Source organism: Glycine soja, chromosome 9 (assembly GCF_004193775.1).
Source record: "Glycine soja cultivar W05 chromosome 9, ASM419377v2, whole genome shotgun sequence".
In the NCBI taxonomy this organism is placed as follows: Eukaryota; Viridiplantae; Streptophyta; class Magnoliopsida; order Fabales; family Fabaceae; genus Glycine; species Glycine soja.
The window spans coordinates 6264946-6288650 of NC_041010.1; the positions used below are offsets into that span (position 1 = coordinate 6264946).

Below are 23705 nucleotides of genomic sequence, written 5' to 3' on the forward strand. Positions count from 1 at the left end.
TTACAGGTGCACAGTTGCAAAATCTAGTTTCTATTAAATGCCAGCCGCAAAGCCATCAATAAAGCAATGAATCCCAAACCTTGTTTGCCAAGAGGGAATGAGAGATCTCACGGAACCGCCTTTAATGATTCAAGAATCAGGTAAAACAAATGTAGCTCGGCAGTTCGCAACGATTTTACCACAACTATTACGCAACAATTCCTCATTTTATGAAATTAACATGCTATTAGTGCAATAACATGTTTCATATTGAATGATAACCATCACCATTCATGGCAGATTGACACTTATTTTAGGGGGTACACATGCATTCCCTCACTTTTAAAAAGTTACATAAAAATATCTTAAATACCTGTATTTTGTCCCTCCTAATTTTGTATATTTGAACCCTCTACACCTAATTTTTTCCTCCTTTCATGATAAAAATTATTAAATTTTATTTTTTAAATAAATTATCCCTCCTAACTTAGAATCCTAGATCCCCAACTGATTCATAGGTTGAACTTCCAGAAACCAGATACAGTTAAACCAACTTTGGCATTTACAGCTATATATCACTCAACTTAGTAGTTAGTGTTACCTTAGCAGTTAGTGTTTGACATTTCGTTAGTTTGCTTCCAAAATTGCTTTCATGATAAAAGCGCCAAAGCAACTAAGTCAAAGAAATACATCAAGATGAATTAAGCTCGAAAGACTAGGCAATTAACATGGAAATGCAACCCAGAGGACTCACTATCAAAACAGGTGGTGATCCCCATACAAAACAAAGAAGCCAACATATCAACATCGATTTTACTCAGAAAACGCAAAAGCTCATCCACATGAACAGTGTAATGCTACCTTAGTCAACTTCTCCTTTTCTATTCATCAAGTCATGGTAGTACAATAGTACGCTCATTGGTTGACCAAGAATACAAAATATGAACCAAAAAATCATATTTCCAACCTGGCATGCATAAAATAACAATTAAAAACGAATAAATCAACTTGAAGGTTTATAAGATACCTCATTAATAGACCAAAGTTCTTAAATATGACACTTTAGAGGCATACCATTGAGTTTCTGTATTTATTTTGGAGGTAATTAGTGATCAAGACCAAAGGAACCTAGATGGAGGAGGGAAAAGACATTTGTCATTATCATGTCAAGTGAACTAAAAATACAGATATCATAATTAAGTTATCAACTGTGCTTAAGATAACACAAATTTGTCTAGAGAACAACATCTTTCACTTGGCCATATAACATGAATTAAACTCTCACTCCAGCTTTTCGTTTCTTATATAAAGTGATGTTTATTGTTCTACGAAAATTTGTGCAAATTTTATACTTGAATGATAAATTGATAATTGAAGCTTAAAAATAGATAATTTCAATGGACAAAAAGAGAATATAGCAATAAGCCTTTACCTGAAACATAATTCCTATAAAAGCCCACAACTTGAACATGTGGCAAGGAACGGCAATGCATAACTGCAGTTAAATGAGAAATTATGAGCAAAATTGCTAAATGAAGAAAAAATGAAAAGCTGTACAACAAATGACTCAACTCAACTAAAAAAACAATGGCAATAATAAGTATGAATACACTGGTAGAAACTAGAAACATAATAGTCTGCCGAGTATCTGAACACCATATAAGGGCATCTCTATTTAAGCACTTTACAGGGGTTGCTCCACTATATATTTTACTCCCTCTAGTCCAAATTAATTGATGTTTAAGTTTTTTCCACAGAGATTTAAAAAATCAATTATTCCAACATGATAGTATTTATTTAGATATATTTAACTATGGTAATTAGGCAATTGTTGGCTATAATTAGATATCTTTATCAACAAGTTGTTGGTATGAATGGAAAAAACATAATTGAGAGAGAAAATTCTATTAAAGATGACCAGTTTTCGAGATTAATCATAAGCAAATCTAATGGAAACTCCACAAAAATGTTATGGGTACCAAATAAAAAAAGCTAGATATCTTTAATTATATTCATTAGGAAATCCTAGGATTCACATAATTATGGTAATTAGCAATCGTTTTCTCTGTAATTATTATTATCCAAACTAATACACTCAGCTGTGTACATTGACATGGATTCAGTCATGTCTCCTGCTTTCTCTCTAGAGCCTAACGAGACCTTATTTCGTGCCTTCCTGGGGGAGTCACTGTTCATTGGTGCCTATTTTCTTTTCCAGAAACCATGTCTATCTGGTGTCCGGGTAGTGTTGCTGCCTTCTGTGCCTTTTCCTGTTGCCGTAAACGCAATCATGCTCGCGCTGTGCTCTACCCCAACTTGTGGTTTTTTATTTTCCTTTTTTTCTTGCTGTTACAGGCTGTACATCTCTCTTCTGGAGTCTGGATTAACCCATGGCATCTTCTGCCCCTCTCAAGGTTGAGCCTCCTATTTTCACCATGTCTCTGTTCCACTCTCTATTGACAAGTTGGATGGGATCAAGGTTTGGCATAAGGGTCAAGACTATGTTGATCACCTCGCCACGAAGGTTGATTCTATCCCATGTGTTGACCGTTCTTTCTGGAACAAGATTGATGCCCAGCTGTGTGGTGTCCTGAAAACCACCGTTCAACCCCACTCTGAAGCATATATTTTGTGCTCAAGAGACTTGTCAAGAAGTTTGGGAACAGACCACAGGTTCTTTACACCAATGATACTCAATGCCTTAATGGGGTTCGTCAATTCCTCATGAATATCATTGCCCCTCACCACCTTGATGGTCCTATGACTGAATATTTAGGCAAAGTTCACAGTCTTATTCATATGACTTCAAAGAGCATTTGTCCCCTACAGCCACCCTAGCCTAGGAGCATGAACACCAGAAGACCATTTTCATGCCCTTGACCTTATATGGGTTACTTGCGGAGTATTCTTCTAACCAAATTTTGGGTCCTCCTATCGTTCCTTCTTTGAATTCTATGTGGTCTACTTTATTGTGTGTGCCACCCGAATGGCCGGACCCCCTTTGTTGTGGATGTTCTATCTAGACCTATTGATTCTTCTGCCTTAGTGTCTCAAAGTGGTTCTTTAGTTATGGCAATTAAGCAGTTGTTGGATATTGTTAGATAACTTAAATTATGGTAATTAGACAATTTTAGAATTTACGTAATTGTGATAATTAGGCAATTATTTTCCATGAAATTTACATAATTAGTTCAAATGGAAGTTTGAGTAGAAGTAAAACATTGATGCTTATGTGGTGAACAGAGTTAATTACCCTTTTTTAGTATGCCATTACTTTTCAACAGAGATATGAGATATCTAGCCATAAATTATTTTGCTTCAAACCAATTTTTTATTAAAACTAGTTTTTCAAAATTAAGATAATCTAAATTCAATTTTATTGTTTACTCAATCACATTATAGCAAACTACCAAAAAGGAGAGGACAATTCGGGAAGGATAAGGATAAATAGAAACCCATGTGCTATTTGATACCTCAAGAGAGAAGATAGAAAAGTATAAGTATGATAGATGATATGAAGAAAGAGATTGAGAGAAAACAAAGGTGTCAAATAGGTGTTTGCAATATGTGAGTGTCTAAATATCATTACTCGTTGGGGAAGTAGAAAGAGAGATGAACGACACACCTCATGAAACACAGCAGAAACCAGGAATGCAATTAATGAAGCAGCACCCTGTATACAATGAAAATCACAATCACAAATACAAAAGGAACTAAGAAAAGCAAGCTGAAAGCAAAGACCCAAAATAACAAAGAACAAGATTATAGAACATGAGAAAAATAAAGTGAGCTCCTCTACTATTCTTGTTTAATCTTGTCAACCCACATGCAAATTCATCATTCATGTAACTAGGTATGCCAAATTCAATATCTGAAGTGACAAAACAAAAAATGCTGAGTTTGAATATAGTATATCAGTTGAAAATGTTTCACAAACAACTAAGTGTGTGTTTGGATTGCCGTTTCACAGGTTCTTAACATCCATTCATGCTTTCCAAAGCACAAAACTGAGAAGCTACAATACTGATGGATTGAGAAAAACAACAGTTACAATTCAACATAAGACATACTCTTCATTTGCACCTAATTTCTGTTTTCACATTAATTAAATAGCATATTTATAAATTGTTTTTTACACATACTTATTTATCATGATAGACTAACTATATTCTAAAAACAGAAAGTTTTGAAGACATGCTCTTCATTTGCGCCTAAATTTTGCCTAAAAATTACATTTTAGGGTCCACTTGCAATATGGTAGGATGCTTCTTTTTACCTTGGGTATACCACGCCTTAAGCATGGAAAATATATGTGGCGAACCATCCATTTGTGCACAGGCTGCATTATAAAAAAATCCTTTCAGTTGAATATTAATGGTTTAGAACTACAAATGAAAGTTATAAACAATTGCTGATATGTTCTGGCATATGGTTTCAGAACCATATATGAAGTAAATGGCGGAATATTTAATACAGAATACTTGGAAAATACTGAAAGTTATCTTTCTTCCTAATTTCTTTTTTTTTTGTTAAAATAGCCTTACAATACCATGGCTATACCTAATGGGCATATTTATATCAAAATCTCACACATATATATATACTTTGACAAGAATTTCATCTGAAAACTGGGCAAGTATATCATTTCACACAGGCAAATCTGAAAAGGAAACATACCATATTCCACATCCTCCAATACTGATGGCAGCATCAGCAGCAGAAATACATTCAGCAAACACAAGTCATAAGTTCTCTTCAAGAAAGTGCTTTTAAATAAACAATCCAAGAACATGCCAGGACAGAGCCTACCTCTTCAACAGTTTTGGCATTCCACCAATCTTTATAGAACTCACGATCACCAAATCGAACAAGCTCTGCAAGTATATTTAACCTACATTGCAACAGTGCCTCTAAGGATAAACCACTACAGATATTACTTTTTTTTTAATAAAAAAAGTCAATAAATGAATAATTTTTAAAATACTACTTTTAATAACTATAAATAAGACACATTGATCATAGCTTGAAAGGTTAGCACTTGAGCAAGAGAACACGGAATTTATACTATTTTCATAAAATAAGAATCTTAATGATTATTCGATAAACTGAGAAGAGAAATGAGAGAAAACTAGAGAAAAGTGTAACTGCTATTATTGTGATCTGAAAAGTTAGTTAGAGTTAGTTACAACAAAGGTATATATAGACCTCTTACCCTCTAAACTAACACTAACAGACTCAGACTCCCTAATCCTAGTGAGGTGCAGTTAGTCGAAGCTAACAGCTTACGAACATATAATCTGCTGTCTAACACTAGAGGGGTGCTGTTAGCAAAAGCTAACAGCCCTTACAATCATTTTACAAAATTGTTTTCACAGTTGTACAACTACTCTAATACCCCCCCCCCCCCCCCCCTCTCAAACTCAAGTTTTCAGAAGAAACACTCTTCACATTGAGTTTGTCTCTGAGAACTTCAAATCTTGATGCAGAAAGAGGCTTGGTCAATACATCAGCCCATTGATCCAAAGCTGGAATATGGACAATAGAGAGCTGCTTGGCCTGAATCTTTCCTCTTATGAAGAAGACATCAATTTCCATGTGCGTTGTACGACTGTGAAATGCAGGATTGTGAGCAATAGAGACAACACTCTGATTATCACAAAAGATCACAGGAGTAGAGAATGGAGCTTTTAATTCTGTTAGTAGAGCATGAATCCAAGTTAACTCAGAGGAAGTTTGAGCTATGCTGCGATATTCAGTTTCAGTACTGGACCTAGCAGTAACTTTTTGTTTGTGAGACCACCAAGATATTAAGTTTGGACCAAGAAATTTAGCAGCCCCTGAGTTGGAGCGCCTATCATCCACATCTGATGCCCAGTCAGTATCACAGAATGCATGAATAACCAAGGGCTTTGTAATAGAAGTAGGCCATGAAACAAAGTGCCCTTGAGATATCTTAAGATTCTTTTCACCACTGCCCAATGAGAGTCTAGAGGGGCAGCCATAAATTGACAAACTTTATTGACAGCAAAGCTGATTTTGGGTCTAGTAAGGGTAGCATATTGTAATGCACCAATCACAGATCTGTATAGAGTTGGATCATGAAAAACATCAGCACCATGTCAAGATAACTTGCAGTTGGAGACCATGGGAGAAGAAATAGAATGAGCCTCAGCCATGTGAGTTTTGTGAAGTCACGAATGTATTTGCTTTGAGTCATCAGGATAGAATTATTGGATAGGTACTTGATCTCTAGATCCATGAAATAATCCAAATGACCAAGTTGCTTGAGAGAGAATGCAGTGTGTAGTTTGTTTGTGAGCTGCTGAATTAGAGAGGCTAAGCTACTTGTGAGGATTATATCATCCACATAGACTAGAAGGAAAACTATATGCATTTGTTGCCGATAGATAAATAGGAATGAATTACTCTTGCTCCCAACAAAACCAAACTGCAACAGTGTAGATTTCAGCCTGTCAAATCATTGCCTTGGGGCCTGTTTCAAGCCATAGAGAGCTTTGTTGAGCTTGCAGACTAAAGACCTATCTGCAACTTCAAAACCAAGAGGTTGTATCATAAAAACAGACTCTTCAAGAGACCCATTTAGGAAAGCATTATTCACATCAAGCTGAAACAATTGCCACCCACGGGACAGAGCAAGAGTGAGAACAATTCGAATAGTGACTGGCTTGATCACAAGAGAAAATGTCTCATGAAAATCAAAACCATGAATTTGATGAAATCCCTTGGCTACCAATCTTGCTTTGAACCTGCTAATGGAACCATCAGCATTTTCCTTTACCCTGAAAACCCATTTACAACCAATGGCCTGTCTATTAGGAGGTAAGGGAACTAAGTCCCAAGTTTTATTCTTCAACAAGGCATCATACTCTTGCTGCAAAGCCAATCTGTATTTTCTGGAGCTTGTTTCACAATTTTAGGTTCAAAATGGGTAAGAAATAAAGAAGGATGTAGTCTAGGATTGTGAATTCCAGATTTAGACCTTGTTTGCATAGGGTGTGTATTCACTGGGTATAGAACTAGGTGCTGAAACAGACTCTGAAGTGGATGCACAAGGGGTAGTAGACTCTGAAACTTAAGGCTGAATAGAGGTAGGTTCAGAGGAAGTGGATGGATGAGGCACAAACATAGAGGTGATGGGGGAATGAGCTGGTATAGGAGAAAAACTAGGGGGAACAAGAGGAATAGAGGCTGAATTAGAGGGTGACATTTGAGAGGATTGAGGGGTAGAAGTAGCAGAAGGTGGAGAAAGGTTGGGATTGAGACTAAAATAGGAATCAAGATTTTTAATGGGTTTAGAGGAAGAGGGAAACCTTAATTCATTAAACAAAACATCTTTGGAAATGTAAATTCTGCCAGATGAGGACAAACATTTGTAACCTTTGTGGGAAGAGGAATACCCCAAAAATAAGCATTCCTGAGATTGAAAATTCAGTTTGTGTGTATGGTATGATCTCAGTAAAGGAAAACAGACAAAGCCAAAGGTTTTAAGAAAATAATAATCAAGATCCTTATTAAACAAGGTAACAAAAGGGACAACAAAGTTGAGGGAAGCAGTGAGAAGCCTGTTAATCAAATTGACAGTTGTAGTAAAGGCATAATCCCAAAACTGCAAGGATAAAGAGGCATGATGCAACAATGTGAGGCCCGAGTCAACTATATGTCTGTGTTTTCTTTCAACCACACCATTTTGGTGATGAGTGTGAGGGAAGATTAGTCTATGAGAGAAACCATAGGAGACTAGAAGAGTAGAAAAAAGTCTGTATTCACCCCTCCCCCCAATCAGATTGAATGCTCTTGATTTTGTTATTAAGCTGCAGTTCAACCATAGACTTAAAAGCTTGAAAAATAGAAATACTTTCAGGCTTGGACTTTATAGGAAATATCCAGGTGTACCTAGAGAAGGCATCAATAAAGGAGACATGATATTTATAACCAGCATATGAAGTGACATGAAAAGGTCCCCACAAATCTGTGAAAATAACCTCTAAAGGGGAGTAAATAGAAACAGAATTGTGAGAACCAAGTAATCTGAGATTTGCCTATACAGCAGGAAGAATAGAAACCTGTGAAATTTTTAATCGATGGAGAAATGTTACAATGAGTGAAAACAATTTTCATTACATGACCCACAAATTTGTGAAAATAACCTCTAAAGGGGATTAAACAGAAACAAAATTGTGAGATGGTAATCTATAAGATTTGCCCATACAGCAGGAAGAACAGAAACCTGTGAAATTTTTATTTAATTGAGAAATGTTACAATGAGTGAAGACAATTTTCATTACATGACCATTAGGGTGGCCTAACCTAGCATGTCAGAGATTAGTAATACTAGAAGAAGAAACAACAGAATTGGAAACTACACTAGAATTATTATTAACAATAGCAGTTGAACTAGGGAAGCTAGTATTTGAAACAGAGGTTGAGGTAGACAACAGCAGACGAGATTTTGCTTGAAGCTTGAGATTATGAAAGGAGTAAAGTCCATTAGCACCAACAACTTCTTGAAGGAGGACCTTATTGGTCTCCTGAGATTTCACAAGACATAAGTGAGGATGAAATTCAAAGAAAACAGAGCTATCTTTGACAAATTGACTCACACTTGACAAATTTATCGAAATTGAAGGAACATGTAATAATTTGTGAAGTTTAAATGTTATGCCAGCATCATCAGGGGACACAAAGGATGAGGAACCAATATTAGAGATACTTAAACCTTCACCATTGCCTATGAAAATCTGATCGGGTCTATCAAAATGAGTGAATTGTTTAATGTTCTGTAAGTCACCAGTCACATGAAAACTGGCTCCAAAGTCTGGAATCCAAGTAGAGCCAGTAGGACCATTCCCATGAGAGGAGGAATTTGTGAGCATAGCACTGGGTTAGTTGGGGCCTGGAACAACAACTTTGGAATTGGGATTAACCCAGGTATTGGAGGCTCTGACTGAACTAGTGGAGTAAGGAATGGGTGGGAATGTGGTAGGATCAGAGAAGTGAGAGACTCATGGACTCATGGGGCTGAAAATTTATATCAGACTTAAAATGGCAAACATTGGTAGTGTGTCCATATTTAAGACAAATTTGACACTAGAAGTTAGCAAATCGACCACCACCACGACCATGTCTGGCACCACAGTCAGCGAAACCACCGCCACGGCCATATGAACTTCGAGAATCACCAGTTTTATACGAGTTTTGTTGCGAATAGCCTTGAGTGTAGTTCAAGGACGTAGAGCTTATCACCTGTGCATCTTTGTTGTAGAGCGTAAGACAAGTTTAATGACCAATAGAGTAAAGCTTCTATCTTTGCAATGGATGGAGTGCGCTTCTTACTCTCGATTACAGAGATTACTGGCACGTAATCTGACAGTAGTCCTTCGAGAAGCGCATCAACATACTCCTTGTGACGAACAGGAACTCCAACGCCAGCATGTTTATCAACATATCCTTTGATTTTGTGTTAGTACTCATCAATTGATTTGCAGTCAAGTGTAATTGTGCGCATTGCAGTGCGAAGCTGTCAAGCACGAGACTTCGTATGGAGGCTAAAGTACTCATGAAGTGCAGATTGAAACCAAACAAGGAGCGCTTGATCTTGAACCTCCCAAGCTTCATAATCAAGGTTCACGCGATCAGCAATTCGATCATCCTCTGTGAGATAGCGAGGTGGAGTGGCGGGATTGACAACGAAACACTGCAACTTGTGAGATTTGATAACTAGTTCTACATGTTGACGCCAGTGAAGATAGTTTGAGTCATCAAGTTTTTCGGCAATGGAGTTTGGGAACGACTGAGAAACGAGGTTCGAAGGAGTGGAAGCCATGAAAGCACTGATCTGGAACTTGCGAAGGGACGATGATTACAAAAAATTGACTCTAGATACCATATTTGATAAGCTGAGAAGAGAAATGAGAGAAAAGTGTAACTGCTATTATTGTGATCTGAAAAATTAGTTAGAATTAGTTACAGCAGAGGTATATATAGACCTCTTACCTCTTACCCTCTAAACTAACACTAATAGACTCTGACTCCCTAATCCTAGTGAGGTGCAGTTAGTCGAAGCTAACAGCCCTTACAAACATATAATCTATTGTTTAACACTAAAGGGGTGCTGTTAGCAAAAGCTAACAGCCCTTACAATCATTTTACAAAACTGTTTTCACAGTTGTACAAGTACATACTCTAATAATGATGAGAAGGAAAAGAAATTAAGAGCACACAGAATGAGAAGATATCTCACAGCAAAAGTATGCATACTATTTGATATAGTAAAGCCCTACAATTTCTTAATGTTCATAATAGAGTGAATAAGGTAAATAGTTAGTGAGTTATGCCAGCTGGATTCTATTAGTTTGCTATGCTGTTATGCAATAGTTTGTTGCTGCTCTATATAAGAGCATTGTATTCATTATTTCAGATAAGATCAATATATGAGAAATAGACTTTACTCTCTCTCATTCTCTTTTATGATATTCTATCATGGTATCTAGAGCTACTCTTTTTCCGATCCAGTGATCTTGATCTATGGCGTCTCCGTTTCGCAACGACGGCGCGTTTCCTTCTTCTCATGTCAAACTCTCACATCTTATCTCCATCAAGCTTGATGATAAAAATTTCAAGCAGTGGAAACAAAAAATTGACGGTGTTGTTCGTGGCCACAAGCTTCAACGCTTCGTCACGGTTCCGGTGATTCCTCATCGTTCCCCTTCTACTTCCGATCCTAATCTCAGTGAGGTGAACGATGCATATCTGGATTGGGAACAACAAGATGCTCTCATCTGTACGTGGCTTCTCTCCACGATCTCTGATTCGCTGCTCCCGAAGCTTGTTGACTGCACGCACGCGTGGCAGGTTTGGACTGAAGTGCATCGTTACTTCGCCACGCTCCTCACGACGAAAGCACGTCAGCTTCGCTCAGAATTGCGTCGTCTCTCCAAAGGTACTCTCACGATTGAGTCGTTCATGGAGCGTGTTCGCGAAATCAATGAATCCTTGATCTCAATTGGAGATCCCGTTCCTCTTCGTAACCTAATTGAGATCGTCCTTGATGCACTTCCCGAGAAATATGATCCTATCGTTGCTGCTGTCAATAGTAAGGAAGATCTTAGCTCTTTGGATGAACTTGAATCCTGTCTCCTTGCACACGAATCGAGATTGGAGAAGCATCGGAAAGCAATTCTCACAGAACCAGTGTCAGTCAATTTAACGCAGGCTCAGCCGTCTGATTCGTCTTCTCCGATGGAACTGTCGTCTCCTGCTACAGAGTTGTTTCCCACTGGCACTAGTCATGTTACTGCTCATGCTGAAAACAATAATTATAACTTCAGAGGCGGTCGTTCTGGCCGTGGAGGTGGCCGTTTTGGCCGTGGAGGTGGCCGTTTTGGTAAGTCTCAATGTCAGATTTGTCACAAAAGTGGTCATAACGCCTCTATCTGTTATTACAGGTATTCGCAATCCGCTTCTATACCGTTTTCACCTTAACGTGCTCCCTTCAATCCATTTCTGATGAATGCTCGACCGGTGTATGCACCTTCTTTTGGCTATGCTTCACCTAGACCAGCTGCACCCAGACCTTCTCCACCACAAGCGTTTATGGGCAGTTCTGATCCAACCTTCAGCAACCAATGGTGGTATCCAGATTCAGGTGCATCGCATCATGTTACACCTGATTCTTCTAATGTGTCTGATGCTCACTCTGTGACTGGTTCTGAGCAAGTGTTCATGGGGAATGGCCAAGGTTTGTCTATCAACTCTATAGGTTCCATGAATTTTACTTCCCCTAACTTTCCTCACAAACCACTCACTCTACACAGTTTACTCCTTGTACCTCACATCACCAAGAACCTCATTAGTGTTAGTAAATTTGCCTAAGACAATCAGGTTTTCTTTGAATTTCATCCTTCCTTTTGTCTTGTTAAATCTCAGGATTCTTCTGAGGTGCTTCTTCGTGGAGTTGTAGAAGCTGATGGTCTTTACAAGTTTCAGAGTCCCTCGTCTCAAGTGTCCAAGTTCAAGTCTCTCTCTAGCCTCAATTCTAGTGTAGCCTTAGGTTCAAACAATTGTAATCCTAGTACATCATGTAATACTTTACTTCATTCTAATGCTCAAAGTGATTGTATTACTGATTGTACTCCTTCTGTTTCAATGAATACAAGCAATGTTTCCTGTGTTAATTCACCTCTTGTTCATGCTACTACATTTAATAATTCTCAATCTCCACAACATTCTATTGTTCCTAATATTATACCTACCAGCAAATATGCTTTGTGGCATACAAGGTTAGGCCATCCTCATTACCAAGCTCTTGCAGAAGTGCTAAAAACTTGCAATATTCCTATACCCCCCAAGTCTCTAGCTGAATTTTGTACTGCCTGCTGTTTAGGCAAATCTCACAGACTGCCTACCTCTTTATCCACTATTGTGTATGCTCAACCTTTTGAGTTAGTAGTTTGTGACTTATGGGGACCAGCTCCTATCCAATCTTTAGGAGGTTATACCTACTTCTTGACTTGTATAGATGCCTGTTCCAGATTTGTTTGGGTCTTCCCTTTGAGACTTAAATCTGACACACTTACTCAATTTGTCCAATTCAAAACAATGGTTGAACTTCAATTCAACTGTAAAATTAAAGTTGTTCAAAGTGATGGAGGAGGTGAATTTAGGCCTTTCACCAGGTATCTCAATAACCTTGGCATTACTCATAGGTTTACATGTCCCCACACCCACCACCAAAATGGCATAGTTGAACGAAAGCATCGTCATATTGTTGAAACAGGCCTAGCTTTATTAGCTCACTCTAACTTACCTCTCAAAATGTGGGATCATGCTTTTGTCACAGCTGCTTACCTAATTAATAGGATGCCTAGTATGTCTCTTGCCAACCAGTCCCCTTATTTCAAGCTACTTCACAAAATACCTGACTATTCTCATCTTAGAGTCCTTGGTTGTGCTTGTTTTCCCTTCCTTCGTCCCTATAATGCTCATAAATTGGACTATAGATCCCAAGAGTGCATATTCCTTGGTTATTCTACCATTCATAAGGGTTATAAATGCCTTGCAGCTACTGGCCGTATTTACATCTCTAGGGATGTTCTTTTTAATGAAACCAGATTTCCCTACTCCATCTTATTTCCCTCTTCTTCTGCTACATCCACATCATCTCCTCATACTTCTTCTGCCTGGTCTATACCAGCAGTTCCTGTATCTGCTATTCCTCTTACAAGTCAGTTCTGTTCCTGCTACACCCATTACCTCTGTTTCTCTTAGCAGCCCTATGTCTGCTCCTATTAACACTGCCAATTCTCCTATTATAACACCTTCCAATGATGCTTCCCCTGCTTCTGAAAATTCTTCTTTACACTCTCCCATCACTCCCTCTTCTCTCACCCCTATCACATCTGATATTGCAGAGGCCAGCACCATTTCTCCATCCTCTATTCCAGCCACCAGTTCTCCTCTCAGCCCTGTACCAACCCCCCAACAACCCTCTATCCATCCTCATAACACTCATCCCATGCAAACTCGAGCCAAGAGTGGCATTACCAAGCCTAAAATTCATCCCACTCTTTTACTCACTCATATGGAACCTACTTCAGTTGGTCAGGCCTTGTCTTCTCCCCATTGGTTTCAGGCCATGAAAGATGAGTATCATGCATTGTTAAAGAATCAGACTTGGACCTTGGTGTCGCCATTTGTTTCTAGGAAGCCAATTGGCTGCAAGTGGGTTTTTAGGGTGAAGGAGAACCCCAATGGCTCCATTAACAAATATAAGGCCAGGCTGGTAGCTAAAGGCTTCCATCAGCAAGCTGGCACTGATTTTACAGAGACATTTTCTCCTGTGGTGAAGCCTGTTACTGTCAGAACTGTCCTTACTCTTGCTGTTACTCACAAGTGGCCTATACAGCAGATTGATGTGAACAATGCCTTCTTAAATGGCACCCTTGAGGAGGAAGTTTTTATGCTGCAGCCTCCTGGGTTTGAAGCTGCTGACAAGACACTTGTATGTAAGTTGAACAAAGCAATTTATGGACTAAAGCAGGCCCCTAGAGCCTGGTTTGATAAACTTAAAGGATCCCTTCTGCATCATGGTTTTCTTGCTAGCAAATGTGACCCTAGTCTATTTCTCCTTCACACTGCAAGCTTAACTATAATGGTGCTCGTATATGTTGATGATATCATCATAACTGGCAATTCTGCATCCTTTATTACTGCTTTAATCAAGAATCCGAATACTGATTTTTCCCTCAAACAGTTGGGTAAGTTGAATTATTTTCTTGGCATAGAGGTAACACACTTGCCTAATGGCTCCCTCCTTCTCTCTCAAGCCAAATATCTGACAGATTTACTTGCTAAAATTAACATGCTCAATGCTAATGGCATGCCTACTCCTATGGTGTCCACAAGCAAATTGTCTAAAATTGGTTCGCCGGCTGTTTCAGATCCCACTCAGTTCAGATCTGTTGTGGGGGCTCTTCAATATGCCACTCTCACCAGACCTGAAATCTCATTTTCTGTCAATAAGGTTTGCCAATTTTTATCTAATCCCTTGGAAGAGCATTGGAAGGCAGTTAAAAGGATATTGAGGTACCTTAGTGGCACTCTGCATCATGGCTTGCTAATTCAGCCTGCCTCACCTCACCAGCCTTTGTCTTTGCTTGGGTTCTGTGATGCTGACTGGGCATCAGACCCTGATGACAAAAGGTCCACCTCAGGAGCATGTGTGTTTCTTGGTCCAAACTTGATATCTTGGTGGTCTAAGAAACAACGGTTGGTTGCCAGGTCAAGTGCTGAGGCTGAGTACAGAAGTATGGCTCAACTTGCTGCAGAAATTCTATGGGTGCAGTCTCTCCTTCAAGAACTTAAATGCAGACTTCTCACTCCCACAATTCTCTGTGACAACCTCAGTACCGTTACCCTTGCTCATAACCCTGTGCTGCATAATAGGACCAAGCACATGGAATTGGATATATTCTTTGTGAGGGAAAAAGTGCTCTCCAAGAATCTCATTGTGAAGCATGTTCCAGCCCAAGATCAATGGGCAGACTTACTAACTAAGCCTCTCTCAGCAGTGAAATTTCTCCCTCTGCATGACAAACTGCGTGTGATCAACAAACTCAATCTGCTTGATGCACCCTCAGTTTCTAAGGGGGAATAATAGAGTGAATAGGGTAAATAGTTAGTAAGTGAGTTATGCCAGCTGGATTCTATTAGTTTGTTACGTTGTTATGCAATAGTTTGTTGCTACTCTATATAAGAGCATTGTATTCATTATTTCAGATAAGATCAATATATGAGAAATAGACTTTACTCTCTCTCTTTCTCTTTTATGATATTCTATCAGTTCAAATATGTACAAAATGTCTTCGAATATCTTTTGTGTATCTTAGAAGATTTCAGAATATCTTTTTATCTTTAGAGTATATTATGGAATCAATTAGTTACTTAATGCTTAATAGAGGAAACAATAGTAGACATTGTTTCCTAATTTTATTATGTTTCCTTATTTTTTACACCTTAATTTATCAGGGTTAGTAGTCGTATCACGTATGGTATTATCAGGCTTGGGCTTGTACTAGTAGTATTGCACTAGTATTTGACCTAATCATTTGTATAAAGAGAACCAATGGATTAGTATCCTGTAACACATCATTTTTACCACATCAATATAATCCAAATATATTTGAGTAAATACCCAATTTAGTCCTTGAATTTTTAAGGCACTGACACTTGGGTCCTTGAATTATGAAAAAATAAAATTTTGTCCCTCAATTTGAAAAAAGTGCGATAAATCCACCTTGCCGTCAAATCTTTGTTAAACGAAACGGCCAAGTCTACGTGGCATTGTTGGATGTATTTGACAATGAAAATTTTGTTGTGTGTGTTGCTGACTCGGATGGACTAAATTGCCATATGAAAATTTGAAGGACTAATTTGTCAGAAAATTTTGTTTCACTTTTTACAACTTGTATAATATTGAAAGGGGTCAACATTTGTTACCCATTCTCACCAATGCCCACCATGTGTGCCTTTTGGTGTTCCTGCCTTCTCTGAGTGAGTGAGAGACAAACCCTTTGACAATTGGATTCCTTATCATCAAGAACCATTTTCAGTGTCTCATTTTTATAAAAAAAAACTGACAAATCAGCCCCTGAATAATATTACTTAATGTCATTTAAATCCCTGAATTTAACAACTAAATGCCAAATTAGTCCACCATGAACAGATACACCCTGAATCTAGTATTACATTTTCATTTCAGTGGTTTCTAACAACCCAAATGCCACACCTAAACTAACCAAAGAGAAACCACCATAACACAAAACAAAAGGAAAAGGGAGTAACAAGGGCACTCATACTTAATCCCATAAGTCCCTTAACCGATTCGAGCCACTGGGAACTGCCATGCTCTTGCCCAATGCTGCTTCGACATGGCTGTTATTCAAAGCAACATAAGTGTCGTCGTTGGCCGCCAACGAAAGTGATTTCCGGCAACGGCGCTTTTTGTTTAACTTCCTCTTCTGTCTTTCTATTTTCCCCTTCCACCATGTGTACACTACCTCCTTCATAAGGTCGATGTCGCTCCTTGAACCATCGCACCATGTCTGCAGCACCACTATAGCGGCGGCGACATTGTGGTCCTTGACATAGAAGCACAGAAGGAGAGGGAAGTGAGGAAGAGGGAGAGGAGAGGAAAAACAAAAAGGGATCTGAGAAAGAAAGAGAAAATAAATGGAAATTTGTCCAAGCTGACATATTGGTCTATCGAAATTGTAGATGACAATTTAGTCCATTCGAGTCAGCAACATACTTAACAAATTTCTCATTGTCAAAACGGTCCAATGATACCCCGTAGACTTTGCCGTTTACATTAACGGAAAAAATAAATGGTAGGACGGATTTGTCACACTTTTTACAAATTAAGGGACAAAATTTTATTTTTTTCAAAATTCAGGGATCCTAGTGTCAGCGCTTTGCAAATTCAAGGACTAAATTGAGTATTTATCCAAATATGTTTAGTATTCCTTTTCCTCTTTCTCTACCTAAACCTTATAATTGGGGTCAGAACCATTCTCCATTTTCTGTCATTATTTTGGTGCTGATTTCCATAAAAAGAACTGATGACAATGTTTTCTCCTACTGTGCACTGATTAAATTATGGCAATAAACAATCTATTTTAACCTTCTAAGCACTGATGTTCTGCCATGTTTCTTTCTCAGTGACCATCATCAATGTGTGAAAGAATGTTTGGCATTTTTCTTCAGTTTTCAGGCAACCACATCATCATTATGGTTTGTCTCTATTTGATGTGTTTGCTACTGTTTGATTGCTGTTCCCACACTACATGCAATATAATGGTCGTTATTTGTTCAATTGACCCTATTTTAGTCTGTATGGATTCAGCTTTCTATCCTTTTTCCTTTACTTTGAGGGTTATTCATGCTTAGGTTCCACACTTCTTTTTGTTTGACACTCTTTTCACTTCTTCCAAGCCATTAATTATGTTTGCTTGCCATTGCTTGGAAGCACTGTTTGACATTCATTGCCGAATTTACTTAATTACTTATTTTTGCTCTCTCCCCCTCTGGTAATACTATCAGTTTTCCAATGCTATCTTGGCATTGAGAGGGACTGAAAAATGATAAAGATGTAATCTTTAATGACAGTTTAATCATTCTTATGGTGAAAAATCTCCCTGCTGACAATAAACATTCACGGCAATAAACACAATAACAACTGAGAGCTACAATTCTTCAATTTATGGTGTGAAACAGCAATTTCATGCAAATATTTTTTCAAAAAGAGAGAGACAAGCACACACAGAGAGAGAGAGAGGAAATACACACCAAAGGTGGAAAAAGCAGTAGAACATGCAGAGCCACACATATACATTTGGGACAGAAAGCTTCAGAATTCTCTCAATGGCATATAGAAGGTTTCCCTTCAAAGGATGAGTTGAGTTTTGTACAATAGGATTCATATACTGCAATTATGAACAGAATTATGTTATAAATCAGAATATAGCAGAATTCATGAATAGAAATTAAAGGGGAAAAGGGTAGAGATGAACCCCAAATTTGTTAACGGATAGTGCTTACTTGTTCTATTATAAATCCCATAACTCCTGTAAATATTATCAGCTTGACAAGTTGACGAAACACCCAACCCTTTCGAACTGAAGGTGTGCGAGGATAGCTTGTCTATAACAGTAATTCATCACATAGGACATTTAAGTGTAAAATACATGTGAGTAAAAATTTCAGAATTTTCTACTAGAACAAAGTTAACACACAAATGCATTTTGGCAAGTGCAAAAACAAGTGAACAGCAGAAAATACTTCTAAAACAAAATCTGGCAAAATCTTTTCCAGCTCTTTCCCTATGGGTTAAGTGATGAATTAATATCAAAGAGCTGATTTCTTACTAAAAAGCGAACACCAAAAACAACTGAAGCTGACAAAGCTCTGAAGCATGAGTACTTCTAAAATCGTGCCATACACATACTGAGTATGTACCCGTACCTGTACCCGGTACTTGTTAGGTACTCGTGAGTATGTACCAGGTACGTACCAAAAATTATTTTTCAAAAAACGAATGGGGTATTTCACTTGGGTACATATGGGTACTTTTTAGTACCTATCAAAGCACACACCTAAGTTTGTATGTTACAAAACAAATTGAAACACATATTTTTTTAGCCATTCTACGAAAATAAATATGCTTTATCCAAAGAGACATGAACATCTAGTTCTTTATGCATACAAATCTTCATCTCTTAAAAAAGAGTAAGAGTTATAAAAGAGGTTGACATTCTTAAATTCAAGTTACTACTCTTTCTCTTAACAAACCAGCTATAGAGACATTTTTTATTGTGACTATTGATGATAAAATGATAAGATTGAAATTGTTAAAATATGGTATCATAATACTATTAAAATGTGATATCAAATTAAACAATTTAATCTCTTTTATATTATAAATTATGCTTATTTGTGTTTTTTTAACCACTTGAAGATTTAGTCATACCTATTAAATTCTATTTTTTATATACATACATATTATTTTGAAATATATATTAACGAATCTGTATCCTAGATTTTTGAAAAATCTTGTATCCTGTACCCGGTACTGGTACTGTACTCATACCCGGTACTGTACCTGTATCCATGCAACATAGTGCCAAAGCCAACCAGTATCGTGAAGTTCCACAAATGTACACCATTTATATTTTTATGTCACTGAGTGGTGTTATAGCAGGTTCCTAAAAGATCCGTAGCACCAGGGTAAAATGAGAAACGACCACCATTGTAAAATGCAACCAGATCAGCAAGTTTCATTTTACCCCTCCAAAATTAGTGGATTGAGGAAGATGTAACTAAAAAAGAATGAGATAGAAACTAGCTCATTACAATGGGAAGGTTTGTTGTTGGGAATTTAGTATGAATGGAAGGTAGCAGTGAAGCATGATAGGGAACTTTGGTGGTTCTGCTACAAATTTCATTATGCAGTGCTTGGTATTGCAAAGTGTTGAGCTGTCTAAGAAAAAATTTCCTGTGCTCTAGGAATATTTACTGCTTCCTTTAAAAGCATTACACTTGGCATGTATGATTATTTTTTTCCCTATTTTAAAACTTATTTTGAGATTAAAAAAAAGTGTCAAAATAAGAGTAATAACGATCAAAGTAGGCACTATAGGAGTACTGAAAATTTGCTCCTGTCTATCGAGAGAGAGAGAGAGAGAGAGAGAGAGAGATTATAGTATCAGAAAAGAATGAAGTTAAAGGGGCAACATCTGGAGATGAAAGGAAATTTAAGATAAAAAAATGAAGAGATTCTCCGAAAGATATAACATCTATTGAAGAAAATAAAGAGTTAGTCATTTGGACAAATCCCACAGATTGAATGATTACAGATCAGTATTCTTGTAGGATGGGGATTTCATTCCTAGCTGTACAATTGTGTGTGTGTGTGTGTGTGTGATGGATTCTGACTGGAGCTCTAACTTAAAACCTCAAATGCATTTCACACCAACGACATAGGTGGAAAAAGTTCATAAAACAATGCCTTATGGGCTTCAATCAGAAAAATAAATGTACACAAAGGCCAGTAAGAGATTTGAATCCAAAAATGCTACAACAACAAATCAAAATAATTTTGCAAACAGAAAGTAAGTAAGCAACTCACTTAAAAAGTTCCACTACCTGATAGCATAATGTAGGAGCAACCATGAAGTATGCCAAACTCCTGAAGGTCACAGTGTACGGATACTCCATAATCAAAGTATTGGGTAATGTTTCTCCCTATAACACAGGGAATCATTATTGAATAAGGGGAAAAACAGAATGTTTATCTTTCACTAATCTGAACAGATTATAGCAGAATATCAGCATGGAGCACGAAGGAAGGATTGGAGAGGGGAGTGGGATAGATGTTATTCTAATAATGATAAAACAAAACTGTATTTTGCATATGATTTAGTTTTAGAACACAAACTACAACTACAGTTTGGTCATTCATCATTCTCAAAAACTAACCATCACATAAAATGTACAGCATAAGCTCTTATTAAATATATTATTTTTCATGAAAACTAACCACTACCTTTTCATTCGAAACAGTAAGTGCTCTCATATCATAGTTTGTATGTGCATATGACACCAATTTTAACCACACAATGCAAGTTAATAGCATCAACGTGACACCAGATACAAAAGCAGAATCACACCTGCACAGAAAAGTACCAGATTCATAAGTTATCTTTGCTATTGATATCAATGAAATGAACAGTTACCTATTATAACCAACAAGCAGACATCTTTACTGTATCCCTTACAAGGAAATCAATTTCTAAAAAGAATGCCAAAGATGTGGTAACCTTTTCTGTTGATGGAAACATAGGGATTTACTTTGATCATATAATTATTAAGGGATTGCAAATGTTACATGGATGTCAGTCAAATGCATCTGACAGCAAATGACTCCTTATGTAGTTTCGACAGACTAGGCTTCTTCTTTGATCATATTAGTACATTTGAAGAAGCAACAAAGTTGTTTTCAATTTTTCCTTGACATAACCTTTTGTGTTTCTAATGATATTTATCACATTAGTACATTTGAAGAAGCAACAAAAATTCTTTTCAATTTTTCCTTGGCATAACCTTTTGTGTTTATAATGATAACAATTATCAAGATAATCTAACTTCAGCATAGTATAAACCAAACATTGAAATGAGGTTCATCAAAGGGCATTAAATCTCTTCTCAAATAATGCCAAAAAAATTATTAAAATTCCTTCCTAGATAATGGCCATTATTCCATGGTTATAACACCTTTATCAAGTTAAGTTCGAATTATATTAGCAAATACTTCCAAAATTTGTATATATTATTGTGTACTAACAAATGTAAAAAAATAAAAAATAAAAGTAAATTGAAACCCTGCAATAAATTTTGAAGACTACACTGACCTGAGTATTACTAAAACCGGATAGCACAGTTCAACAGTTGATATTATTAGATGAAGTAGAACAACAACCTGCAATATTCAATTCAACATTCACATGTATGTAACTATTGAAATTTATGTGATTAACAATATCTCATGTAATATTCTGAAACAATTGTCACTGTAAAAAAATCAAGGAACTGAGGTGGTCAGTGGTCACAACATTTTTTTTCTCATAAAATATAATAAAAGCTTACTTGGTCAGACCACTTACTGGTTCAGAAATACACTTTTGTTGTGCCAACCTTTCCACAACAAAGGCAGCAAGTGGAAATATGGCAAGACTAAGACTGAAAACGAAGCATAGATATCGTTCCAGAATGTCAAATGACAATTTAAGATTTAATCCTCAAAATGGATACACAAAGCATAGTATACTCTTCAGGGGATTCATCAAACATACCAGCACATGAAGAGAGGCCAATCTCTCAATGATTTTGAACTAAACCAAAAGCCATACTTGATCAACCAACCATACTGCAAAACATAAATGCACACCGATGACAAAAAAGTTAAAACAGCTGCACACAGATAAATGCATGCATACAAGTTGGAAATCCAAATTTTGCAGGATAGACATGAAAAATAGAGGGAAGAGGGGCAAACCTTCATTAAATTCTCAATGATAAGTCTGCTGTTCACGGCAACAAGCACTACTATGCAGAGATTGAACAGTCCTGCATGACTCTGTAATTCATTGATTAACAATGACAATTATTAGTAAAAATAAAAAATAGAAAGAACTATAGATGAGGCCAAAAGATAAACAAACAAACAAAACAACTAAGCATGCACCTCACATACCAATAAAGAGTAGGTTGGGAAAGAGAGGAAAGGTGAGTTGGATGCTTAAGGGAGAATGAAAGAGAGGAAAGGAAAGGTGGGGAGTTCGATCAACTCTACTAACAAAACTAAAATTTTAACAAACTAACATTTGCCAATAAAAATAAAAAATACTATCATTTATACACACGCACGTTACAATTTCTCTTATAACTTGAATTATATTTTCAAAACAGAGTATAGTTCACTGCATATTTGTAACTACTGTTATTATTATTACTACAAAATCATGAAAGCTGTTTAGGTCGCCAGTGCAATTCGACGAGCTACATCTACAATTTTACATTTTCGTCAATTCGACGTGCCATGCACGATTGGAATCGTGAACCAGCGAGAGAGATGTACCTGTCTGAAGATGTTGTCGGAGCTAAGGGGGCTCTCCTTGATTCTGCGGTGCGCGGGAACGGAGGGACGGTAAGCGTATTTGAAATCGGCGACCGGTTGTCGGTGCTCCTGCCCAGCGTCATTGGCGGCGGCGCCCACATTGTCGTCGGAGGCTGCGTGATTATTCGGCTTGTGATCTTTGATGTTGTCGTCGTCGGTGATTTTGCCGGTCAGGGAATTGTCGGAGCCGGAATCTCTGGCAGCGTCGAAGAGGACTCCGGCGGAGGACCTGCGCCGCAGAGAAGGCTGTCGGAGATCTGAGTCGCTGGTGGTAGTGGCGGTCGTGCCAGCGGCTGCAGGCACATCGGAGATCGCCATCGGCAGGGAGTAACGGTTTTGTTTACTCTTTCGCCACACGGCACTCACGTGGCAGTGCAAAAATGATTATTCTTTTAATGTAAAAAAGACTGCGAATGTCTTTTATATAGGGAGAGAGAAAAAGAGAAAGAAATCAGAATCAGAATCAATTAAGAAAAAAGATTGGAAACGAGGTCGTGGGATATAAGAGCGAAATTTCGCGGAATGGCGTCAGGGGAATTAAAGGGAAAAAAAAGAATGGGGGAGGGTCTAGCGTCGTCGTGTGGTGCGAGGAAGAAGAAGTGAGGGAATTTAGAATATTAAAGTTATAAGATTAATTTAAAGGTAAAAGAAGAAAAATATGAGTTAAATTCTCCAACTAAAAAAATTAATATTTATCAATAAAAAAAGATTTTGAAATATTGTTTTGCCTTCTGTTTTTTACTATTATTATTATTTGAGTTTTTCTTTGCTTGTTTTAGGGTGTGGTTGTTTGTTTATTATGATGGAAGTATTTGAGACGTTGGGAAGGGGAAGGTGGTGAAAACATCATTGAAGGAGAGCAGAGCATATATGAGGTTGTGTCTTGGAAGATTCCCTATCCATTCCTGTGAAGAAAATTACGCGGGAGGCACAGCCTTCGGTTGACACGTAACGTAAACGCGGACTTTTGTTTCTG

The 23705-nt window shown here is 37.5% G+C and overlaps 1 protein-coding gene across 1 annotated transcript; it reads right to left on the minus strand.

Annotated features, from left to right (window-relative positions):
* Positions 1-606: 606 nt before the first annotated feature.
* LOC114367652 (diacylglycerol O-acyltransferase 1C) lies at positions 607-23398 on the minus strand. The gene is made up of 16 exons (XM_028324836.1): positions 22691-23398; positions 22109-22189; positions 21906-21979; positions 21717-21792; positions 21465-21532; positions 20600-20723; positions 20200-20298; positions 18097-18198; positions 17845-17981; positions 4789-4870; positions 4657-4677; positions 4256-4318; positions 3605-3652; positions 1412-1474; positions 1054-1107; positions 607-946 (listed from the first exon to the last, which is right to left on the minus strand). Exons 1-16 carry the CDS (start codon positions 23045-23047, stop codon positions 842-844), a joined length of 1554 nt encoding a protein of 517 aa, XP_028180637.1. The 5' UTR covers positions 23048-23398; the 3' UTR covers positions 607-841.
* Positions 23399-23705: the final 307 nt, after the last annotated feature.